The sequence below is a fragment of the Arachis ipaensis genome, chromosome B1, assembly GCF_059453495.1.
Source record: "Arachis ipaensis isolate K30076 ecotype BB chromosome B1, ASM5945349v1, whole genome shotgun sequence".
NCBI lineage: Eukaryota > Viridiplantae > Streptophyta > Magnoliopsida > Fabales > Fabaceae > Arachis > Arachis ipaensis.
Genome location: NC_142436.1, coordinates 142,965,490 through 142,981,702, shown reverse-complemented (window position 1 = coordinate 142,981,702; position 16,213 = coordinate 142,965,490). Strand labels below are relative to the sequence as shown.

The 16,213-nt window shown below is 34.4% G+C and overlaps 2 protein-coding genes across 2 annotated transcripts; both read right to left on the bottom strand.

The window, feature by feature from the left end:
* Window positions 1-273: 273 nt before the first annotated feature.
* Window positions 274-4,778, bottom strand: LOC107637802 (mitogen-activated protein kinase 15). Its single transcript, XM_088502021.1, has 10 exons — window positions 3,977-4,778; window positions 3,303-3,711; window positions 3,051-3,178; window positions 2,901-2,960; window positions 2,408-2,557; window positions 2,168-2,323; window positions 1,871-2,082; window positions 1,483-1,584; window positions 1,193-1,353; window positions 274-1,004 (listed from the first exon to the last, which is right to left on the bottom strand). Exons 1-10 carry the CDS (start codon window positions 3,998-4,000, stop codon window positions 721-723), a joined length of 1,686 nt encoding a protein of 561 aa, XP_088358147.1. The 5' UTR covers window positions 4,001-4,778; the 3' UTR covers window positions 274-720.
* Window positions 4,779-12,333: 7,555 nt separating this feature from the next.
* Window positions 12,334-13,557, bottom strand: LOC107637789 (small ribosomal subunit protein uS8z/uS8w). Its single transcript, XM_016341106.3, has 4 exons — window positions 13,471-13,557; window positions 13,155-13,292; window positions 12,878-13,038; window positions 12,334-12,664 (listed from the first exon to the last, which is right to left on the bottom strand). The coding sequence occupies exons 2-4, from the start codon at window positions 13,285-13,287 to the stop codon at window positions 12,566-12,568; spliced, it is 393 nt and encodes a 130-aa protein (XP_016196592.1). The 5' UTR covers window positions 13,288-13,292; window positions 13,471-13,557; the 3' UTR covers window positions 12,334-12,565.
* Between the last annotated feature and the right edge of the window lie 2,656 nt (window positions 13,558-16,213).

Genomic DNA, 16,213 nt, shown 5'->3' with positions numbered 1-16,213 from the left:
ATTTAAGTATGATTAAGCTTCTACTTTCTTACTTAAGAAGAATTTAGTGTGCAGCAATCTTAAGTATGATTAAACTTTCACTTTCTCACTTTAAGAGAGTTTGAATACTTCCTAAAAGTCTTAAGCTAAAGCTAACTTAGTTTTAACCAAATTGGGTAGTACTAATTGTAATAAACCGCGCAACAAGTGGTAGTGGACAATTATGGTGATTAAGCATTTCCAAGTTCGCTTAGTTTTATGACCATTCATTCAGCTTATAGAGAATAGAAGACATTTCAAGGGAGAACGATTATTCTGACCAAAAGCAGGAAAGTTAAACGGCTACAATATATCATTGTTACGATGCCCAAAATTTCAAGGCTAATACACTTTATAATTTATATATCTATTCAGTAGAGAACACCACAAATTTGTGGGCAGCAACTGCACTGCTTCCATTTCATGCTTCGTATTCTCTTTTATTAATCAAGTGTAGAGCAACAAACTCATCATAATAGAAACCCCCCTTCCAAACCTCATATTGGTGAAGCATCGTGCTTTAAGATCTGAGAATACTTCTGCCAGTGATTTCAGTACCACCCAGATTCAGTTCAAGGTTTTGCCAATCAAACCTTTTGTTCAATCAAGATGATTGATCTTGGTTCAGGAATGGGACAAGAACCCGGATATCAGCTCGCATGGCATAAGGCAGTGGTTGGCCACAAATTACACGTAAAACCTCTACCAATGACCACCAGCTCCACCTTGAGCGGCTGCAACTTTTCGTGCCATGTATTGAGGCTTCGGTTGAAGTCCGTTAGAACCTTCAATACCATTGTCTTCTGGTCTTTCGGTTTTACAGCTCGGGTTTCTTCTAGGATATGAACAGCTAGAAGCAGCATATTGTGTCGATACAGGTGGATTTCTAACCATCCTCCGCTGAGCAGCCTCTGCTGTCACTGCTACCCCACAGTTGTTGTAATTCAACGCCGAACCAGCAACTCTCCCAGACCGGGCAGCTATGCCTGGAGTGGATCATGGAAGCGAATTTCAAATACTCAATAGAAGAATCCATTAATAAATTTCATATCCAAACACAAGAAATGTTGACGAACAAATAATGCCTGCTGCTATGCATGTAAGAGAAGCAATAAGGAAGAAAGTGTAGGAAGATGTAGAAAAAGAAAAATGAATGCTAAAGCTAGCATCCCACCTTGAATATTTTGAGGAGCATGTAAAGGAGGCTTGGTCAACGGGATAACACCATTCCTATCTATGGCTGGCTTCTCACTTTCTTTGATGCTACACTTGGAGAGATCTTCTGCAACCTCACATACATTCGGTTTCGACTTATCTGAATATAGTACACATGGCCTGCACTTACAGGCTTTAATCACTATGGCTGATAATACAGATGCAGATAAATGGATATCTTGACAACAAAAAAGAATAGTAATCAAAGAAGGAAGTCGATTTCCAGAAATATAACACTGATTACAATACCTGGGTAATGATGCATGTTGCCTTTCAGGTGGAGTAACAGTTCCACCTTTTCCGTAATGCTCCTCGAGATATGCAAATTGCTTCTTGAAGTGGTCAACAGCACTAATAATAGGAAAAAGAAGGGGAAAAATAATCAAGGGCTGATCGGAATTCTGACATACTACACAAATTAAAAATTTAGACATACAAATTTACAAGCAAAGCAAATCATGAAATTGCAGTATAAGTTGCATTGTAACAAATAAAAAACATAGTCCAAGTTTTCAAAAGGATTTATTAACAACATAAAACACCAAGTATTCAAAGGAATGCTTAAGTTTCTGGAAGACATATTCAAACCATGCTAAGAAAACGAAAGTGTAACACATTAGTCAGGTTTGGAAAATACCTCGGATACATGAAACCTGTTGGCTCTGCTCCCTCTAGATGTTCCTTTAACATTTTTGGATGGTACTCCAAAGCCTCTCGGTATATGAGTTCTCGTACATCTTCCTTTGTTATCCTGCGTCTCTCAAATTCAAATTCCATCTTGGTAACTGGCTGAGCAGAAGGCTCTCTCTCAACCTTGGCCAAGCCTTTGAAATATGGATCAGCTAGAGCCTAAAAATATTATACAAAGTATTGCCTATTAAAACCAACCAAGTATGATGGTGAAAAGTGAACTGTAGATGGGTGGAAATTCAACCTCATCAGCAGTAGGTCGATCCTTAGGCTCAAATGCCAGCATTCTTTCTAACAAACGAAGGGCAAGGGGGTCTGCATTAGGAAACTTCTGGGAGAAAGGAACTGGTTTCTTCCTACGCATGCTGCTCAAGTATCTCCGAGCTTTCTCGTTCCTTACCTGTTGATATACTACCCTGGTTATATTACATAATAACATAAAGAACAGAAAAGTACTAAAAGCATGATAAATCAAACAACACACCCTAGCTATGGCTTCATGAGATGGTGTCCCGAGAAAATCAGTCATGAGGTCCAATTGATGGACAACATTCTTCCCAGGGAAAAGAGGTTTTCCAGTTAATAGTTCTGCAAAAATGCAGCCAATGCTCCATATGTCTATTGCTGGTGTATACTGAAAGACAAAATTCATATTCACATACATCAATCAAATGAAGGATAATAATATTGGTAACAAACATGAAATATAACCATCATCATTTCACAGAGATGTGCAACCTACTATTTTAATTGAGCAGTAGAAACTAAATAGTACAAAAACAATATGCATTTCTGGAAGGGGGAAAAATGCTAGTAGAATATTTTTAAAAAAATTATTCATAATTGTAGAGAACACTGAAGACCAACATATTTCTGTCAAAATTGTTTGAGAAAAAAACATTCAAGGGGAAATGTCAGAAAAAGCGATCAATTTTTAATGATCGATTGTAGATAAAAGGTGATAATAGATATTACACCTTGGAGAAAAAGGATCCGCACAACTCAGGAGCTCTATACCACCTTGTAGCAACATAATCCTGAAAGGCAAACAAATTTGCATTAGCATTATGACAAGAGAAGGAGACATGTTTTAAGGTGATTATTTCGGGAGAAAGAGAATTTCTTACAGTCCAGAATATAGCAGTTGGTGTATCGTTGAAAGCCACTCTAGCAAGACCAAAGTCACAAATCTTCAATTTGCAGTCGGCATTTGCTAAAATGTTTTTCGGCTTTAGATCTCGGTGAAAAACATTTGCTGAAAATCCATGAAGAAGTTTAAAATCAGCCAAAAATGTTCGTATAATTTAGCAACTGTTTTAGAAAATAAACCTTAATTCTGAAATGCTGCACTAGGAAATCTGTGTATGTGCAAGTATAACCTGTGTGTATATACTTCAAGCCTCGAAGAAGCTGATAAAGAAAAAACTGGTAATGTTCTCGAGTCAAATCATCATTTGCTTTGATGACCTGATGTAAATCAGATTCCATTAGTTCAAAAACAACATATATATCCTTGAATTCCCTTCTAGAAGGAGGTAACAAAATATGCTTAATCTCCACAATATCAGGATGGCGTAAGAGTCTAAGAAGCTTGATCTCCCGAAGAATGCGAGTAGCATCAGAGACATGTTCAAATATATCATTTATCTTCTTTATTGCAACCTTTTCTCCAGTATGTGTATCATATGCAGAGCAAACAACACCATAACTTCCTTTGCCAATTACTTCCTCTATTTTGTATCTACTCCCTTCACCATACTCTGTAAAGAAATCTACATCTACAGAGGACTGCATAAATACAAAACAATAAACTTGGTGAACAACTGAACATCCTAAACCAAAAAAAAAAAAAAAAATTCCTTATGTTTCAAATATCCAAGGCATATATTAACTCAGGAACACAGAACAAGGTTTCATACATGTTGGATTATGGTCAGGGAAGCACAGACATAGACATAAACATAATTTCCTCTGCATCAGACATGGCGAGAAGTCCACAACGAAATCAAAATAGAAACAGATAGAAACAAATGAAGACAATGAGAAACCTTACCTTTTTTCTATGATCATGCATCATCTTTGAAGCCAAGCATAAAACCAGTCAATGATTTAAGCTAAAAGATAAATTCAGATCACTGTACTCCACTTCTACTCCGAAAATCCAGGGATCAAAAGGGGCTGATCAAAGTGCCACCAACAAGAAAGAGAAATAGACAAAAGAGAGAACTTTTCAATTCAAAGTTGAAGACAGCCGAATATGAGAACAGACCCAACAAAGTTTGGCACTTTGGCGGCTAAAAAGACAAGTGCAATTGAAACAAATGAACATAAAAGTGTGGAAACAAGAACAAGATAAACCAAGACAATTTGGCGGTAGTACCAAAAATGTAGCTGAAAATGCCAATGTTACAGATCACGTGGAAGAACCATTTTTTTGTTATAAGCAATTCAGCCGAGAATCAGCAGAGAGGAAGAAAAAAATTGAAGGATCTATCAACTGTGGCGATGATCACTAACGCCGCTTATAGGAATGAATAAAACAAAATATAATAATACAAAGAAAAAAAGAGGCACAGAAAAAAGCGAAATGCTTGGAATTTCGGAGCAGAGTAAGATTCGATTTTCTTGTGCTGCAGAAAGTGGAAAAGTTGAAGAAGAACACTATAGAGATTGAAACGAAAAATTGGGACTGAAGAAAAACTAAAAAATCGAACTTTCGAATGAGAGAGAGAGAGAGAAAGAGAAAGAGACCGTGTACTTGAAGCTGAAGAAGGCTCTATGGTGTTTGAGTTCTGAAACAGAGAGAGAGACACATAAAGCGAATGAAAATGAAAAATATATATTAATAAATAAATAATAAATTACGAAAATTTAGTTCGATTTTAAAATGGCAGGTATTGTAAAATGACATTTTTACCCACCTGATAGTCAAATTTCATAAATTCTTTTTTGTTTCCCTTTTTTGGGGGTAATTAAAACTGGTCTTGGATAAGGTTGTGTGTGTGAATGTGTGGTGTTATGTGGTACAGAATAGAGTCAATGCAAAGTTACTATAACAATTGGATCTTAGTACATTACTCATTTCTGTTTTGTGATTTAATTTCTACTAATAAAGGAAGCAGAGGAGAAGAAGATAATCCAAAAATGTCAAAAAGCAATTGGGAAATTGAAACTGCATTGCTACTTTTTGTTTTTTCAAGTGCTTTTCTATCGTGCTATTCACTATACATAAATAAAGATAGATAATCGGAAATAAAGGTATCATATTGATTAAATTAAGTGATTAATTTGATTGCTTAAAAGTATAAAAAATTTATATTACTATTTAATTATATTTATATATTTAGAAATAATAAATTTTAAAAATTAATTTTTTATTAATATAATAATATATAATTAAATATTTATGTAAAACATTTTATATTAAATAGTGTATAAAAAGAAATCTTTAAATTAAAATGAAAAGGTTTCTTTGTCATGTGCAAATGTGCAATCTTGTTTGGAACTTTATGTTTTCTTTTTTTTTTTTTTTTGAAAGGTTGCTTAGAACTTTATGTTGAGATCGTTTATATAGGTTTTCTTCTTCTTCTCTATAATAGTTTAGTTTATTTTTTATTTGATTCAGATGGATCAACGTTAAGTTCGGTTTTGGCTATGGATAATTCTAACATAATTGGGGGTCGGTGTACTGATCTGCAACCACGAAAGCAAAAACAGAGAGAAATGAATAACAAAGGATAGGGACAAGAATATACGGCACAAAAATAAAAGGAACAAGTTACGAGAAATTTTTTTTTTTTTTATCAAAAATAGAAAAATTAGAATTTGTAATTTTTTAGATAAGTACGAAGAAATTATGTTATTTGAGCTATAATTTATTGATAAAAATTATTATTATTATTATTATTTTTTTATCAAAGATAGAAAGATTTAAACTCGCAATCTTTTAAATGAGTATGAAAAAATTATGTCATTTAACTTATAATTTATTGATAAAAATTATTTTTCTTTTATCTGTTAGAAGATAAATACTTATATTTTATATAAAATTGATAGTCAAATATATTAAATATATATTTAATTATTTTTAATTAATACATGATAATTATAAGTTAATTTTTACGTTTTTACGTAAAATTAATAGTTAAATATATTAAATATGTATTTAATTATTTTTAATTAATACATGAAGATAATTATAAGTTAGTTTTTACGTAATTCAGACCAGATTTTCTGCGAGTAACTATGCGTATACAATTAAGCCGTTGTTTAAACTAGAAAATCCAACTGAGAAAGTTGATGAAGTGAAACTAATGTAATTTTTTATTTAAATGGCATGTGCGTCACATGGATTGTGAAAACTGGTGTATGAAATTTTATTTTTATAATGAAACAATCATTTATATTACAATGACTATGAGTAATAGCTCAAATGGCATAAACTCTCCATATTCATTTAAGAGATTGCAGATTTGAGTCTTCATATTTTTAGTAAAAAAAAATCATTTATATTACAATATTGGATAATATTTTATACTTCAAAATAATTAATAAATACATCATAATTATAATAAAATCATTTAAAAGTTTTTTATATTTTTCATTTATTTATCTTAAACTAATTATACTTCTTTTTATGAGTTTCCAAAACTGTCATGATATTCCACGCGCTTTCTTAATGATTTGTCATTTGTGTGTGTTAAACACTAAACAGAAAGAAAACAGCTTAATAGCTTACAGCTAGAGAACAGAGTAGTTAAAGCCTTAAAGGGCCCACCAATCTCTAAGTCTCTAACCACAAAGCCACACGCGTCTTGCAACTGTAGTGCGTGTCTTAAACATGCTTCCATCAACGCGTCCTATCCAATCCTACTTCGTTGATAATAAAGTAAACCACCATTTTTATCTATGAAAATTGAAAATACTGATATATTTATTCATAAAAGATAGAAATTACTATTTGTATTCATACAAAATGATTTTTGCAAGTAAAATTATTTAAATTTTAAAAAATTAAATAAAAATTTTAAATTATCCTACTCTCCATCACTACTATCATAGTCTCACTCCTCCTCCTCTTTCTTAATATCTTAACTACTCTAATCCCAAATTCTGCCACCACTTACTTCCCTAACTACCACCATTACGATTGTCATTACCATCACCACCCTTCCTCCTCCCTTCACCTCTTCGATTCCAATCTCAACCGCAGGTTCCGCTTCCTCTTCATCTTCCACCTCTTCCGAAACTTCAACTCCGTCGCCTCCTCTCCTACCAGCTTTGAAAGGAGTTGGGAGAGCTTGAAGGAAACCATTAACCAGCAAAGATCCAGCCACTGCAAACTTCAAGCAATTTGTATAAGAAGAAGACCCATCACCCTTCTTATCCACCTCGTCATCATTCACATTCACATTTCCATTACCACAAACTGAGTTTTGTGAGAAAATACACAAGAAAGTCTTCAAGAAAATTTTCATTAACTCTCTCTTCTTCTTCATATCGCAGATATGAAATTCACCACCTTGCTTCACCTGAGCAATCAAATAAACACCTTTCGTGCCCTTATTCTTGTGCCCTAACAGGAAGCAGCGCTCAAGATCCTTTGCAACTTTTTGAATACCCACTTCCAAAGGGGATAGCGATTCCTTCACAACCTGAATGGAATTGAAGAAGGACTTAACTGGGTCGTTCCCAGATACCATTTTTCGATCAACCCTTGAAAAAGTCGTAACCTTTGAGCGTGTGTGCAGATCCGAATCCGATTCTTTAGAATCCGATCCGAATCGTCGAATGGTGGAAGCAAAGATGCGTAATGCAGAAGCCTCTTCACGTGCTCTATAAATTCCGTTAAGGTGTTGAATTCTAAGGCCAGACAGTTAAGCTTGACGGTGATGGAAGGTGGCGAGGATGATGATGTTAACGGTAAGGACGGTTTACTCATCCCAACGGATCGCTCACACTGCTCACAGCGTCCTTAGATCTAGAGGCTGAGCTTGCGTTAGATGATTATGCTGGTGATGGTGGTGCTGGTGCTGTTGAGTCGCGACCGACACCGATGGGGGAGTGTGTGGCGAAGGGGTTAAGGTGACGGTTGAGTAGGAGGGCGAGACAGTGGTACTGAGTGGTGATGTGGTCGATGTTGGGATTAGGTCACTGAGAACATTGAGAGAGAGAGAGAGAGGGGGAGACGATGATAGTAGTAGTGGAGAGAAGGATAGTTTAAAAATTTTATTTAATTTTTAAGGGTTTGGATAGTTTTGCTTGCAAAAGCTATTTTTTATGGGTACAAATGGTAATTTTCGTCTTTTATGAGTTGATATGTCAGCGTTTTCAACTTTTATGGATAGAAATGGTAGTTTACTCTTGATAATATATGAAGTACGAATACTTTTTTTATTTGTTGTGTTAACAGATGATAATTATTAACATTCATCCAACACATGTATTTTTTGTATTTTATAGTGTCTTAATAAAAAATAAAGAGTAATAATTCAAATAGGTCCCCCAAAAATTTATAATTTATCCCCAAAAATATTTAAATAGAATTTTAGGCCTAATTTTTTTATTATACGTCAGATACGTTCTCAGTCCAATTTGAACCGATTAAAACTAACGGCAGTTAACTCGCTGACGTATCACGTGCAGGACAGTTTGATCCCTGGCCACGTGGACAAAACGACATCGTATCATATGAGAACAGAACGACGTTGTTTTGAAACGAACAAATTAATCCCTAGTTTGGAAGCCAAAACAGCAAAACGGCATCGTTTTGAAGGAAGGACCAACTCCTTCAACGAAAAGCCCATCATGACAGCGAGAAAGACAGTAACTACGGTAGAGATCTTAGTCCTGAAGGGGTGGTTGGCACCAAGTTCATTTTCCATCCGAGTGGCGACTGCGAACCCTAAAGAGGAAGGGAACACATAGACGAAGGAAGTGGGTTGGATGAGCATGTGGGATGGTGGAGGCCAGAGAATCAGACACATCCGACGAGGGCGAGGAGGATGGAGAGGTTACAGGTGATGGAGGCAGCGACAACACCAGCAACACGGAGGCACATGACGAGGATGTAGTTAAAGGGGAGGTGGAGGAGCGTGTCAATGAAGGAGGCTTGCGTGAGAGGGTGGGTGATGCTCTGCACGCAAAGATAAATGCGGATTGGATAGAGGAATGAGTTTGTTACGAGATCCGAGAGAGAGAAGATGAGGTAGATGTGTGCCATGGTGGCGATGTCAAGGTGCTGGTGGAGGGAGCGGATGATGGCGAAGATGTTGAGCTAGAAGAGGGAGATTATTAAGGAGGAGAAGAGGAGGAAGATGATGCAGCGATGGAGTGTTGGCCACTCTAGGGACTAATTTGTCCACTTCGAAAAGGCCAGGGACCAAATTGTCCTACGAGTGACACGTCTCACTTAACCAGACACGTCAGCAAGTTAACTGACACATAGGACGTCGCCATTAGTCTTAACCGATTTAAACTGGGTTGGGAACGTATCTGGTGTATAATGAAAAAAGTCAGGCCCAAAAATCTCGTTAAATTTTTTTGGGAACAAATCTGTCAGATCATGAATTCTTTGAAACCTATTTGGGGTATACTCAAAAATAAAAAAAAAATCTTTTCCATATACACTTGGACATAACTAAATACTATCACGTATCAGCATGTCCAATTTTATTCTTAACATGTATTTTTGAAATGAGTTTAGAAATAATATATATTATTAATTATTAAAATAAAAACTATTTTAAATACTTTATATAATTAAAAATATTAAAAATAATTACAAAATTAATTTATATTTTAATATCAAATAAAATATCAAGATATCATTATAATTTATCTAAAAAATTCTTTATATTTTATATATATATCGTGTTTCTATATTTTATAAAAATTTTAAATTCGTGTGTTTATATATCCCATACTCATATTATGTCGTGTTTGTATCAGTGTCAGTATCCGTGTATCATATTTAATAATTGACCACACACTTCAACAATATGAAAATATTATTGTTTGATCTAATATATGTATTGTTAGTGTAAGAAATTTGTACGCAATCATCTAATAATCTATTATCACATAAGCAAAATTCTAAAAGCTTTATAGATACAATCATCTAATTATTATAATGCATGCTATGTTGTTAATGGTAGGTTACTTGCTTTCTATCTTTTAGCTTTTGGGGTCGTATTATGGTGGGTCTCTTTTACTTGGCCGTCGAAGCATGTAATGGTAGGTTTCATTTTCTTTTTCTTCCACCTTAATTGGTTTTGATAGATCTCAGGTTTAGTCTATTGGTTTATTCAAATCATATTATCATATTAGTCTAAATAATTGACTTCTGATGGGTCCCCCTCTGATTTGGATCTTTATGTTATTAATCATTCTCAAACCAAAATTAAAAGGATTGTAACATGTGTTCAACTGATGGACTTCAATTATTTTGTCTAGTCTTTGTTCATCTTCCATAAATGAAGGTGAAATGTATTTAAATCTCATTATATAATGATCAAATAATACTTCACTGTTACTGTGTTGTGTTGGTTAATCAAGCAATAATTCATGGTATCATATTGTTTTTCTTTTATGAAGACAAATATGTCACAGTCACTATTTTCAACTAGTACTGCATGCTTGTATCTCTCTCAGTAAGTTTATAACCAAATTTATATTATTTTATTTTTGACTGAAAATCGATTTCTCTTGCTAATTATATAATATAGTGGGCCAAGACAATACTTGGTAATGGATAACTGAAAGACGGTTACAGAGTACTTCAATCATCAGCTATAAAGAGGCTGTTATATTGCTCTAAATGATTGATCTAGTTTTTAGTTGAAATAGCTTAAAAAATGTTTACATTGAGGTCTCTCGTTAAATTATGTATGTTCCATTTCAATCTTGTTTACCTTACTAGGAACCTCATGAATTCGTGTTGATTACAATTTTATATTTTCTTGTAGAAATGTATGATATTAATTATCATCACAAGGTTAGAATTATTTATGCAGCATACCATTATGAATTATGATAGAGTCCCCACACATGCTAAAATTCTTGTATTTGTTTCCTTTATTGACGATGACAACCACACACTTGCATGTGTATTCATTTTCAACCGAACATTAAGATGATCGCTGTCCCGTGCACTATGAAAACTATACTTCTTTAAGTTCCCACCTTGGAGGAAATATAACTGCAGCTTTTACTCAAGGCTAGGCTAGAAGAAAATAAAGGGTAATGAGCCCAAAGTTGAAACTTCAAACCGCAAATTTTGTTTCATCCGTTTGTTGTCTTTGTACAAAGCCAAACTACATTGTCAAGACAGCATATTTGAGCTGTGGATGCAATACCAACATTTTTTTTCCCACATAGACAAATAGTGGTGGACAAATTCTCACGTGACGCTTTCCAACCATCCTTATTTTTCTCCTCCTTTTAAGATATTAAGAAAGCAGTTTTGTATTCTTATCTTCTTTTTCAATTGAAAGCTATATACATATGGGTGGCTGCAATGCAAGAGCTAAACTACCTTTTTAATTAAGAATCCAGCGTTACATCCATTCAACATTCATCCACATTCATATACAGGTGACGAATGGAATGGATTTGTTCAAGATTAAAAGGAAATATAAACAAGGTTGCAAAGTTTAATTACGACCAAGGGATAGAAGAACAAAATTGAATATACTCAAGACCGTAGAGTTTAATCTTGTTCTTGTTCATACATGAGAGCATGAGTTTAATCTATTTTCTTTGTTTCAAATAATTCTTGTTCGACAAATTTGGTTACAACTTTAATTTCCAGTCTTACAAATTTGATGCTAAGAAAATCTCCCACCCGTACTAAACCAATTCGGTCAAATTAGATTAGTAGTATTCAAAATAGCTCAAAGTCCATAAGGCAACGTTTGGTTTTAAAGACAATGCACATGCTAATACATATCCATTGTTTGTTTGTTGAGACTTGAGACACATCTTAGATGGACTCCTTAGCACATAAATGCATACAAAATAGATGTATTTAGTGTTCCTCCAAAATATTTAAACAAGACACAATCAATTTGACACAATTTTTTACACTTTTATATCCTTTATTAGTTTTTACACATTTAATTTTTACACTTTTATTCCTTATTAATTTTTTAAACTTTTATCCCTTATCAACTTTTTATATTTTTATCCTTTATTAATTTTTACAAAATATGGATTTTTTTAATGTCAATGTCTCTGTGTCGTCTCTGTCTCAAAAAAATACAAACCAATCGCGGCCTAAAAGAACAGCCTTGGGCAAAGTAGACATAGATTAATCGATTATGGCATTTAAACATCAATTTCTTTTCTGAAAACCACAAAACCACTCACTTGAGAATTTATGCAAAATATCAAACATCGCTAATGCTCCCATTTTGTAATCCAAGTCTTCAAAGTTTAAAACATAAAACAATCCTGGAGTACATTTTGGTATAAGGAAAATAATGATAAAGAAGCCATACTAAGCAAACAAAGTGCACACGAAAAACACCTCTCAGCTATCATACTACCATGAAAGTAAAAGAATATCATCCACTCCAGCCGGTGAGCCTCATCTCAAAATTGAAATTCAGGGCAACAGTTTATCAAAAACAAAAATACTCGCCTAGTAGAAAAACCCAAGAACTTTACCACCAGCATTCTTTCTCCTGGCCTCTTCGTGATCCATGATGCCGGCAGAGGTAGTCAACACAATATATCCAAACTGTACAAATTGAGGGATCAATTTCAGAAGTTATGCAAACAACATGCATTCAATAGAATGGAGTAATGGATCTCATAAGGTTCAATGATACAAAGTTTAAACCTACTACCTAAGCAACCCAAGTTTTGACTTTTGACTAATCTAGTTCACACATTCATAAGTCTTGAACAATATCACAATATGCAAACACAAAACTATGGAAACATTGCTGACCTGTCTTGAGGGGAGGAGTCTAGCAGTCCAACTTTCGATCTCTTTAACGCCGACATCGAATCGGGGACTGATTACACCACACTTGTTAAGCCTGCCGTTCAATTCAACTACGATTTTGCCAGCCCTATGGTCATCAACATACTCAAATTCTCCAATGTAACCTACATCAATTAATTAATTAATTAATTACAAAGCACTGCACAATAAGATTTACCAAAATGTCACACAGTACAACACAATTAAGAAAGTGACAGATTAAAGAGTGTATCAAAGTTACCGTGCTTCTGCATGACAAGAAGGAACTTGATAATGACTTTGGAGGATGGCCTAATCATAACTTGGCGCTTCCCTCTTTTCTCAGCATTGTACATGCTCTTCAGAGCATCGTTCAAAACACTAACCCTAACCATATTCGCTGAACCACACACACAATTAAATCAATCAATCAATCAATTAAGAATTGAGCATAAATTGATAGGTTAGAAACCAATTATATGTTCCCTATATATTATAAGCAACAATTAGAATGGTAGTACTAAGCGAGCAACAGGGAGGATCGTGAATACAAAGGGAATAAAAGATCTCACTCTTACCAACAGAAAGAGAAGCTTCGAGGGTTTGCGCAGCTGCAGAAAGCTTCTCCCTTTGTGAGGAGAAGAATACGCAAATAAAGAGGCTTAGGGTTTAGAACAACGGCACCTGGGAATGGACCTTTATTTCTCACCCACTGGGCCCAAACACGTTCTCCTAACATGGGCTTTTTTCTTTAATTTCACCCTTTAGCATTTTCCATAAAGAAAAAAAAAATAAAGGGTGGAAAAATTGAGCTCTCCAACCAAATTAAATTGGTTGAGTGGTTAGCTCTTTCGTCCGTTTAAACAAGTGTCAGGAGTTCGAATTGCGCTTTGTGCATGTTATAACCCATTGACCAGTGATGAACCCTTAAATGGAGCTTAAATCCACAACCAATTAGTCATCGAATCTGAGACTTTTAGATGAAAATAAATAGATTATGTCATTTGAGTTATAACTCGTTGGTATATAAGCATCACTGTTGATGCTGTATTTGACTAATTGTACTATTGTAGTGGTTAGTTATGGCTAAACTGATGTGGCTAATTGTTATTAGTATAGTGGGCTATTTTTGGTAAATTACATCCTTGCCCAATTTGTAACCCAAAATCAGAAGGAAAATAACCATTTAAAGAAAAAGAAAAAGAAAAAGAATTCAAAGACCAATATGGAGTAAGCTAAGGGTGAGATGAAAAATCAAAGGGGATCTCTGTTGCCAACAGAGAAGATGAACTCTAATAATAATAATAATAATAATAATAATAATAATTCACACCCGTCACATTTTCTTTCTCTGGATGTTCTCGTAATTACTATATAATCTCTAAACTATAATTTTTTAAAACAAAAATACAGTTTGGAGTACTGCCACAAAAAGAAATATTGCCAGTGAATTTGTTACAACAAAAGTCACGGTTGAATTTAGGTGAAAACATGAATCCAAACCAAACAAATAAACAACAACAACCAGGTAATGTTGTAACATTGCATGAGTTACAATTATATAGCTTTAACAGGTTTAGGGAATAACAAACCTCAAGGAGAGATCGATTTGACTATGCATGTGGTAATTTTCTAATGTATGGTTGATGTAAATAGATGAAAGTATTATTGGATTTTATTAACATATAGTCATATACTTGGATTATTATAATTTCTATTGACAAGTATTTGAGTTAATTAATATATTTGTTTACTTATTTATTATATTAATGGTAAGTAAGAATGGTAAACGGGCCTAAACTTACCGGGCAACCAGTTAAAAAAGGCGGGTTGGGTTGAAAAATTGAGACAGCTAAATAGCAAAAGTCCGCCTAATCCGCACCACTTAAACCGTGGGTTTTGGTGGGGCAGGGCGGGCTTTTCCGCTGGGCTTAGTATTTTTTTGACAATGGGTATTTTTACAATTTTTTTTTGCCAAAATCCAACTTCCTGCGACCCAACTTACAAGAGAATGAAGATAAAAATTGAGTGTTTTGGATTATGTTTATTTTGTTTTAGAGACAATATTTATAATTATGTTTTGGATTATGTTTATTTTGCTTTGGGAACAATATTTATAATTACAAAGATTTTAATGTTTGTGAATATAAAATTATAATTTGTTTATACTTTTAGAAATTATAATAGTTAAAAGTTAAAAACAATAGAGATTTTTTATACCTTTATATATATTATTTAATAGTTAAAAGTAAAAAAAAAAAGAGGATATTTGGTGGGCTTAGTCCGCCGGCCCGCCAGTTTGCCGGTAGGCGAGGCAGGACGGGCCAGCCCACCAAAAGGTGGACTTCTGGCGGGGCGGGGTGGGGCGGACTTCCCCGCTTGCCACCTCTAATGGTAAGGATTATTGGTTAGGTGCAGACCGCAGTAAGACTCTTACTTTTAGTTTATTAAAATTAAGAGTAATTGCCCAAATCAGTCCCCAAGGATTTTAGAATCAGACATTTTAGTCCCCAAAAAAAATTAATACACAGATCAATCCCCAAGGTTTTACTCCGACAGACAAATCAGTCCCTAGTTCATTTTTCGGTAGAGTAATTACCCAAATCAGTCCCCAAAGATTTTAAAAACGGACATTTTAGTCCCTAAGAAAAACTAATGTACAAATCAATCCCCAAAATTTCTCTCTGTTAGACATAGGGATGTGCATGGACCGGGTGAAATCAGGTTTGATGTGACCCAGACCCAACCCGAAATATATACCGGGCCTATTTATTAGACCCGAACCCGACCATAGACCCGATGAAACCTATACACTTTCAGGCCATGATTATACCGGGTGAAAATCGGGCCGTTAACATTACATTACCTTGATACCTTCTTATAAGCTAGCATGTGAAAATATCCAAATTTCCAAGACTCCAACTATTATTTGACATGGTAAAATTCACTTAGAAAAATATAACAAGAACCAACTCTTCTCTAAAATTAAAGCATAACCATAATCAATACTAATATTGTCTAATAACACCAAATATTTAAATCAATATAAATAACACAATATTATGCATTAGTCTAAAATCTTATGCATTTTAAACATAAAACATTAACTTATAGTCTTATAATAACTAATAACACAAAATATTAAGGTTTACAATACTTAAATTCCACATAAGAATAGCCATCATCCATCACTAATAACACAAAATATTAATTGTGTATGATGACCGGGCCACCGGGCCGACTTCGGGTGACCCGAGTCATAGCCCAGACCTAACCCGAAATAATGACCGGGTCTATTTTTGAGACCCTTACCCGACTCTA